The sequence below is a fragment of the Anopheles bellator genome, chromosome 1 (assembly GCF_943735745.2).
Source record: "Anopheles bellator chromosome 1, idAnoBellAS_SP24_06.2, whole genome shotgun sequence".
NCBI classification, from domain to species: Eukaryota; Metazoa; Arthropoda; class Insecta; order Diptera; family Culicidae; genus Anopheles; species Anopheles bellator.
In genome coordinates this window covers 1-10,214 of record NC_071285.1, presented here as the reverse complement: position 1 = coordinate 10,214, position 10,214 = coordinate 1, and the positions used below count along the sequence as shown (strand labels likewise).

The window sequence follows — 10,214 nt, the reverse complement described above, 5'->3', positions numbered from 1 at the left end:
GATTGTGTGCACAGAACCACACGCGTGAGAAAAATACTCCAAAGCGGCGAAGTTCATTTTTAGAAAAAAATCCACCAACAGCAGAGTTACAAGAAAGTGAAACTACATGTTCAACATGGTTGTGAGGCTTGTGCAACGGTTAAGCGAATAAATGCCAGCTCGGCTTTCCCGTGTGAGCCGCGTGTGAGAGTTCAGAATAAGAAGAGAAATTAAATTAGTGCATTTATGTGTACGGCGACTGATACTCGATCTAGTCATCTTTGTGTATGACGCGGAGCCGCAACATGAGTCGTGAGCTGCTTTTGCCTGCCTTACTGCTGCTCGTATCGGTGAAGTACAGCGATTCGGTCGAGTCCCGATACTATGCGACGGGATCGGCAGAATCCGGCAGTGTTCGATACGATGCACCGGACGACTGCAAATACCGTGTGCTCCCCGATAACGATGTGGATCTGATATGCAATCTGCGAACGGTGAATAGTGAGTTTGATAATACCAACTTCAGTGTTATACCCGCGGAGCATACGGCCGCACTGTCCATCCTGTGTAACGATGCAATTTTGGCACGCAGCAAATTGCAGCCAAAATCTTTTGCTCATCTGGTGCGACTCAAGCGGCTGTCGTTAGAATTCTGCAAAATTGCCAAGTTCTCCAGTGAGGTGCTCATTGGGTTAGGAGAACTACGCAACTTCACCATCCGTACGCACAACATTAACTGGCCAGAACTGAGCCTCGAGATTGAGCCTACCGCGTTCGGCCACACACGCGGTTTGGAGATGCTTGACCTTAGCATGAACAACATCTGGTCGCTACCCGATCATCTCTTCTGTCCTCTCAATGGGTTGCGATCGCTGAACATTAGTGGCAACCGATTGCAAGACGTGAATGATCTCGGATTCCGAGAGATAAAGCACGGGAAGGATGACGGCAACATCACGGGTTCGGTGGCACCACCCATCAGCTGCGCTTTGGACCTGGAGGACTTGGACGTGTCACGGAACCACTTTGTGCTACTGCCGGCGGCTGGTTTTGGTATGCTTAAGCGCTTGAAGCTGCTGAAGATTCATGACAACGAAATTTCCATGGTTGGTGATAAGGCACTGAACGGATTGAAAGACTTGCAGGTTGTGGATCTAAGTTCGAACAAAATTGTTGCTTTGCCCACGGATTTGTTCAAAGACCCGGCGCAATCGATTCAGGAAATATACTTGCAGAACAACTCGATCAGCGTGCTGTCTCCGGGATTGTTTTCCAAGCTAGAGCAACTGCAAGCATTGGATCTATCGATGAATCAGCTAACGTCGGCCTGGGTGAATCGAGAGACATTCGCTGGGTTGATTCGATTGGTGCTGCTCAATCTGTCGAATAACAAAATTACCAAACTAGAATCGGAGATTTTTTCGGATCTCTACACACTACAGATTCTCAATCTGCGCCACAACCAGCTGGACAACATTGCGGCGGACACGTTCTCGCCGATGAACAATTTGCACACTTTACTATTATCACACAACAAGATCAAATATCTTGATGCTTACTCGCTGAATGGATTATACGCTCTGTCACTTCTGTCGCTGGACAATAATGCTCTCACGGGCGTGCACCCTGAAGCATTCCGGAACTGCAGTTCACTGCAGGATCTGAACCTGAACGGAAATGAGCTAGCACAGGTGCCTTTGGCGCTAAAAGACATGCGACTGTTACGGACGGTTGACCTCGGAGAAAACTCTATCAGTGTCATTGAAGAGCCTGGTTTCAGAGGAATGAACAATCTGTATGGTCTGCGTTTGATAAGCAACAATATCGAAAATATTACACGCAAAGCGTTCAAAGATCTACCAAGTTTGCAAATTTTAAACATTGCGCGCAACAAAATATCTCATATCGAGAAGGGTGCTTTCGAGGCGGCTGTTAGCGTACAAGCTATTCGACTAGATGGCAATCTACTGACCGACATAGGTGGTTTATTTACAAATATGCCAAGTCTCGTCTGGCTTAACATATCCGATAATCGGCTTGAGCGCTTCGACTACTCGCAGATTCCTTCTCATTTGCAATGGCTCGATCTACACAAGAATGAGTTAACGGAGCTGACAAATCGCTACGGCATGGATTCCCAGCTACACCTGCAAACACTCGACGCCAGCTTCAACCAACTGACCAGAGTGACGCCAGCAACCATCCCCAACAGTATTGAGTTTCTATTTCTGAATGATAATCTGATAGTGCACTTAGAGCCCCACTGTTTCATGCAGAAGACGAACCTCACCCGCGTAGATTTGTACGCCAACCAGCTCACTGGATTGGACATCAAGGCGTTGCGGCTGCAACCCGTTCCGGAAGACAAGCAGCTCCCGGAATTTTACATCGGTGGCAATCCATTCGTCTGCGACTGCAACATCGATTGGTTGCAGAAGATTAATCACGTCACCTCACGTCAGTATCCGACCATCAACGACATTGAGACAGTGTACTGCAAACTAATGTACAACCGCGAACGCTCCTATGTCGCGCTTATAGAAGCTGAGCCAAAGCACTTTCTGTGCAGCTACAACACGCACTGTTTCGCTCTATGCCATTGTTGCGAGTTTGATGCGTGTGACTGCGAAATGACCTGTCCGAATAACTGCCACTGCTATCACGACAATAGCTGGTCTACAAACATTGTTGATTGCTCAGCCGCTGGCTATACCGATATCCCGAACAACATCCCCATGGATACGACGGAGGTTTATCTTGACGGCAATAATCTGGTTGAACTATCTGGCCACAGTTTTATCGGTCGCAAAAACTTGCGTGTTTTATACGGCAACCACTCCAACATCGCCATGTTATACAACACGACCTTCATAGGATTGCGCCGACTTATAACACTACATTTAGAGTTCAACGTTATACAAAAATTGTACGGCTACGAATTTGGTGCTCTTGAGAGTCTTCGGGAGCTGTATCTGCAGGGTAACCGGATTTCGTACATTGAAGATCACACATTCAGCGAGTTGCGGAAGTTGGAAGTGCTACGGTTGGATGGAAACCGTATAACTAGCTTCGAAGTTTGGCAGCTGGCAGCAAATCCTTATCTGGTGGAGATCGCTCTCGCAAACAACGCATGGACATGTGATTGCGGATTTCTCAACAAGCTTCGTGTGTACCTGCAGTCTAACGCCGACAAGATAGTGGACGCGAACGAAATTTCCTGTGTTTACAACAACCTTACGAGTATCTTGAAAGAAAAAAATGGAACCAAATGTACTTTCCGCGAAGGAATGTCCTCGATCGTACATACACAGGAGATAGAAGATATGCTGCCTCTACTATTAGTTGCTACATGTGCGTTCGTCGGGTTTTTTGGTTTAATATTCGGCTTGTTCTGTTACAGAAAGGAGTTGAAGGTATGGGTTCATTCAGGCTGCCTTGGTTCGTTGTGCTACAAGTCCGGTACGTTCGTGAATGAATACGACAAAGATCGGCTCTATGATGCGTACATAACGTACTCGCTACAGGACGAGCACTTCGTAAACCAAATACTAGCAGCGACTCTCGAAAATGATGTTGGTTTCCGATTGTGCCTGCACTACAGGGACTTTAACACAGGTTCCTTTCTCGCAGATACGATCGTCGAAGCGGTCGAGAGTTCCAAGCGTGCAGTTTTGGTGCTTTCCAAGAACTTTCTGTACAACGAGTGGACGCGGTTCGAGTTCAAGGGTGCCGTTCACGAGGTGCTGAAGCGCCGCAGAAAGCTGATCATCATCTTGTACGGAGACCTTCCGCAACGTGATCTCGACGCCGATTTGCGTTTGTACCTGCGCACAAACACGTGCATCGAGTGGGATGACAAAAAGTTTTGGCAGAAGCTTCGCATCGCAATGCCGCAAGTAAAGAAGAGCAACTGTCTGAACAAACGGTCAGCGATCAACATTTACGCCACCGCAAATGAATACAACACGACTGGCCGGCGACGTCTTCCTCCTGGGTGTCCAGCTGGCACACTTGATACGCTGCCTTCCGTAGCAATCGGGCCACCAGTCGCGGTCACCCGGCTAGAGCAGCACAGTTACGCCACAATCGGCAACTGTCCGCGAAACTGTGATAACTACGATACGGTTAATAATTGTAAATACAACACCACCCAGCATCAACACACTCACCAACCGCCGGAAAGGCGAGTAAACGAGCTCGGGCAGAAGGCCGCTGATCGGCAGCACGAGTACGCCATTCCCTCCAGTTGTCTCCTGGACACGACAAACGAAGTGTACAGTACTAGTTGTGATCGCGTCGCAAGTGAAACATTCGAGTGCACTTCCAGCTCCAAGTATTCGACGTCCTCCAGGGGCTCCAGTGATTGTAGCCATTCGATTTCCTCTATACACGACGTTTCGGGTGCTACCGCTGGTCAATTGCCAAACGGGTCATGTCCACCGAATGGGCTGTCTACCACTAACTTTACGTACCATCATCCTACTAGCAGCAGTCGCAAACCCTCTAATACCGGTGGTGGCAGATCGACAAAGGATGCCAGCGAGGCGAGTAACTCGAATGCGAACAATTTCAATGATAGAAGACTGCCACAGGCAATGTGGGCATAACGATTACTTAAGAGTTTAAGGTTAGTTAATTATTCTTATCGTTAAACGGTTGAAACGTTACCTTAGCAATCTGTACCGTTGAAATGGAAGATTGAGAGTGTATGAGTGAGAACGTACACGGCAAACGAGCGTGAGGCTAGAAAGATTCCAGTATCCCTAGAAGTTGTTGAATATTTTTGAGACACAGTTTAGTTTTTATTCCTCTTGTTTGCGATCGCTTTCTATAGAGTGTTTACAAGTACTTTCATGCACGACACCCAACATTCATTTTATGACACCACAGGAGCATTTACTTGCCAGAACATAGAAGCAATGATTGTGACGCATAGAAAGTGGAAACTGAATCAAAATCGAGCGGTTTGTTTTAAAAAGGAACATTTGCGAGTTTCCTGCGATCTGCCGAATGACAGTAGTTCATGCAGTGCCTTTAGCGGGAATTGAATTGCGAAAGAATCCTTCTGGGTGCGAGGAAACGGCCACGAAACTGTTCCACGGTGAGTTATATCAATAATATTTCCGTGCACAGTCTTATCCACAAGAAAAATGAGGGGTTGATATAAGACAACCAGTGAGCGTTTCAACAAACCGATAAGGTAACATTGTTCTAGTCACACCGATTTATCAGTTTCTCAGTTCCAGTTTATCGATAGTAAAACGATACCTGTGATTTGTAATCCGATTTTCAAGTTGCGAAAGATGGAGAGCGTAGCTATGGCAAGATTCTCCATACAAAAGTACTCCAACAAAACGCCGCTAAGAACCGGAAACACGGGAGGTAAAATTACTTAAATTTGATGCAAACCCCACACACTGGTTGATATAGATTCACCGAACAGAAAAAAATCATGTAGCCCACAAAAAAAGGGATATGCTGGATCAGAAGAATTACTTACGCACACAAATCTCGCTCATCCCATTGGTTCCGACCCAAGGCCAATTGTATTGAGATGGAATTTTAATCCAAGGTTACCGTTTCCGGGATCGACGAAATAAGCTGAATTTCTGTTTCTGTTTTCTGCTCCAGCCATGCACGATCATGATAAAGAAAAACTGGCAAGTTCAACAAATCTTTCCGCTTTCGTTTTTCTCTCACATCCTCTTTAAGTGATTTTTCTTGGAGAATATAGCGTGAGCAAGCCAGAATGTGAACGATCGCCACATGGATAAAAGCAATTGGTTAAAGGTAAGTTTGTTGTGTTTAGATTCATTTTGAATACCTCAAAGAAGCAAAGAATGAACGAAGAGAATGTATAAGTAATTACTAGCATATAATAAGTGCCAGGCAGTGTAAATAATTAGGCTATACACTATTTTATGGTAATGGAAAGAGAAGGTCAATAATTTCATCAACGAATAATTCTCCTCGAAGCATTACAATAGGTTCAGTTCATAGCATTGTACATACATTAGAACGCTAGAATTGGTCTTCATGCAAGCCACGGTTATAACATTTTTGAGTATTATGGTTTGTTTTTGCAACCAAAAATAGCTACATACGGATACGATGATATGGAACTACAAACATAGCATACGTACAGCGTAAGAAAACAAAAGGAACGTATTGAATAAATCCAAAGCTATATAGCGAGGGTTTTAACATTCTAATCAAATCAGAGTTGGTGCAGCACAAGACCAAACGGAATTACAATATAACACAAAAAAGACAACATTTCGACTACAAAAAAACGGAAATTTACAAAATAAAAAGAAAAACCAATGGGCCATATGAATCATTACTATACAGTTACAATGAATGCGAACTACTAACTAACTACCATTACAAACTCGATAAGCAAAATAAATAGTTCTAACGTCGCATGGAAATATAATTGCTAAAAGTTTGCACATAATTAGAAAGTTATTATTTGAAATTTCACTTACACCCACGGTAACATCACACGTGCAACATCGAAATGGTTAGAAATCACTGACACGCAAACAGAAATCGACACACTTGAAATAGAATAAACCAGGCGTTCTCAAAACCTATCCATCATTACCATCTAACAAATCCATTGCTAGAAAATCTTTAAAATTGACCTAAAAACGCTGACCTATAAGCCGAAGAGCAACACTGGATGAATGGCTCAGTAATATAAAACGAAGCAAAATAAAAACAAAGCTATAATTTATTTATGAAAATTAAACAGCAACTGGTAGTAGATGTAAGATTTAATTGACATGATGACAACAATTCTCAGCTTAATAATACGCCTTTTCAATACCTCAATTTATTTTCGCCTTTTTTTATACATTTGAAACCAGCGTCTCAGTGCGGCATATATTGCAATGGCAGTTTCTAAACATTCAGAGAGAAAAATTTGCTCACAGTCGAAAAAAACTAAACGTATGCATGCACATGACACATTCAATGTAAACCAATTTTTTTAGACATTGTTTCGTTCACCTCATTTCATTTAAATTTCATGACTTTCGTTGTAATGAATGCCGTACTCATGAATTTCTATTTTCTGAAACGCGTGCCGTGATTCTCCAAGTCCTAAAACTTGTAAGTGAAATGGAACATGTTTTAAAATACTAAACAACTGTTTACATAGTCAGCTGTTGTGTTATAAAATAAACTAACCAGCAGGATGCTTGCACAACATGCTCGCTACAAATGATGTTCATAGACGCACAGGTAGCCAGCTTACGATTGCCGCCAAATATAGCTTTGAGAGCCTTATTAAAATTTGGTACGGAACTAAGAATTTCGAGTTCCGTGTATTTTAAAACAGACAAGAAGAGTATAAAGAATATTTAAATGTAATTGATTCCGTACGGTGCGATGTGACAAAACGCTATCGTATTTGCCGGAATTTAAAACTGCAAAATATATTCATGGTGTTAATTTTCAATATCTGAGCATCTAAATATCATAACATTGATGTTTGTTCATGCATTCGATACCATGCTTTACTTCAGCCTTGAAAAACAAGTAATATGAGTAGCTGTTACTCTTTTGTGGGACAGAGTAGGCTTTCCATTAACAGGGAAGGATTTTGTGGGACAGAGTAGGCTTACATGTTATCGATGTTATCGTGGACACTACTTTCAATTGGCCGATTTCCTGCTTCTCCAATATTTTCTCCAATATATTTAGATCGACTATTGGAGAAAATATATTTTCGGTGGAAGCTCAAATACACTTTTTCTGATACCTTGGGCTTAGATTAAGTGAAATAATCGCACTGTTTTACTTTCTGGGCACGTTTCTTTGCTTTTTGGTAAGTATGCTTTGGCCTTTGATATTGCTGAAAAGTCGACACGGTACGTGCTTCACGTCAACGATGGCTTTGAGCGATAAATACACTTTCTGTTACACAATATATAAAGACATTTATTATTTGAAAATTTGCTAGCCTGTTACGAGCGAGCATTAATTTTATAATGTATTAAAAATTGTGAATGAATGAATGAATATTTCGAACTTGTTTTTCCACTATTTTAGTTCTAACATAAAAACTGAATTTTTTTTTATTGATTTCGATTTTTCCTTCGAAATGAACCGGGAATATTCATGGTTAATATTCAACTAAGTAAGTAAGTAAAAAACTAAGTAAGGTAAGTAAGTAAGTATTCATCGTTAATACTATACTCCTGGCGGCCGTTTTGACATATCTAATTGCGAAACTTTAAAACTTAATTGCTCCAATTCGCACTAGAAGTATTCTTAAAAATGTATGAGCATCATTATTTTAATTCAATAATTATGACTGCACGTACGTTGGCTGTGTGGTTTTTCATCTCATCGAAGGTGAGAACGAGAAAATGTGGTGTTGAAAATTGGATAATTTTCTGTCCACCAATCAACGAAAATATCGTTTCGAAACCATACCTACTAATCTCTAATTGTCTCGGAACGCCGCGAACTAAAGGAGAAGCGCTAACCCATGATTTTTATACCTCTCTCTACCTACCCACTGGTCGACAGGGAAGTTTTTGAATTCATCACCTTTTATGTTTAAAACCCAAACCCAGCGGCCGCCGGCGAACTTAAGAATGGTGATTTGTTTTCTCCTCGTTTGCACCCTGTAGCGCGCTTGGTCAGTGGTGCATGATACCAGGTGGTGGTGGACGTCATGAAGGCTCACGAGTACCATAACAATAAATGGACGCGATGTATCGCTTTCAGGTTTCGTCTCTTTAATGGTCGAAAAACATTGAATTGGCCTGGTTATCCTGGTTATCGATTTGGTAGGAGTGTAGAGAGTCTGGAGGGACGGGAGTGGGTCGCTTGTAACCACTACACCTTGGAGGAGTCGAACGGGTGTAGCAAGCTCGTTCCCTATAATAAGCATATATCTGGGCGTAATAATAATGTAGCGAATGTGCTAGATCTTTGGTAAACTCGGTATGCCTGAAGGAAAAACGAACTCAGAATCGGAAGCCTTAAGTTTCCTACAATTTCGCGGGCCTTTCATTCTGCGATGTATGATGTACAAGCTGGGCAGCTCCACAGGAATCCCGTATAAAAGCTGTTAAAGGAAATCGTTAGCAAAACCGGTTAAAGAAATAGGAATTTTGTTCGCAGTGCAGGTATATAAGTTCTGTTTCTTCCGACGCATCGTAAAGACCAATTTTTAAAACATTCATAGCTGCTAGTTTTTAAGAAGGTAACCACAGGTAATGTTCGAAAATTCTACTTCTAACAGGATCGACTCCTCGCTCTGAATAACCCCGGCTACTTCGTTTTTTTTCTGGTAGGCCCGTGCCTTGCGGGACCAAAAATTTACTTTACTTTTCTCCGGGGTTTCGTTAGCGAAAAGCCCCGAATCCCGCTCCTCCCGAGCTTATATCTTCTGCCTTTTTTCCCAAACATCGCCGCCAGGCGATGTTTGCGACCTGTCACCGATCGCCAGGCGATGTTTGCGACTACCGATCGTTACGAAATGAAATATTTCGTAACAGGTAAGAAGGGCAAACTATCAAGTAAAACACTTGTTTTAATGTGTTTTTCTACACATTCGTCGAATAATTATTAGTTCTATGTATCAGTGATACGTATTTAAACGTACTAATTTTTTGGACAATGTGTAACTGTCTCAAAAACAGACTGCTCCTCACATCCCTCCTTATATTGTAAACTCGTGCAGTGTTAATTTAATTGTCCATCACTTCAATTTCTCTTTTACTTAACTAAATCAACTTAGCCACAGGCGTTTGACAATCCAATTTAAAATAATCGACCCAATGGTCGTTTGGTCGGTAGGAAAATAACAAGAAAATAGGAATAGCAACCTTACACATCGCTGTTCTGATTGGATCTTAAAATCACGTTTGTAAATATGCAAATGCTCTTATACATGCAAAAATACATCATGTTGCCCTTGTGATGACTTACTTCTGAATCTCGATATCTGTGTCTTTAAATTTAATGGGACGATTCTTACGAGCAAACTATAAATCAAGTAGAACGAGAGAAAAGAGGACAACGTTACACTTTTTATGCGAAAATTCATGGCTATGCGAAGAGCTTGAAGAACGGACAAAGCGTACTAAAGATAAAAATTCATAAAGATTATTTCATGAATCATTAATTCTTTTGTGTACACAGATTAAGCTTATGAATAGCTATGGTATGGCTTGAGACTGTTGATTCCACCAAACGTCGATTCTAATAGTATG

At 42.1% G+C, this 10,214-nt stretch overlaps 1 protein-coding gene across 1 annotated transcript; it reads left to right on the top strand.

Annotated features, from left to right (window-relative positions):
* The first annotated feature begins 284 nt into the window (after positions 1 to 284).
* LOC131216697 (toll-like receptor 6) lies at positions 285 to 6,658 on the top strand. The gene is made up of 2 exons (XM_058211251.1): positions 285 to 3,975; positions 4,012 to 6,658. Exons 1-2 carry the CDS (start codon positions 285 to 287, stop codon positions 4,584 to 4,586), a joined length of 4,266 nt encoding a protein of 1,421 aa, XP_058067234.1. The 3' UTR covers positions 4,587 to 6,658.
* The last annotated feature ends 3,556 nt before the right edge of the window (positions 6,659 to 10,214 follow it).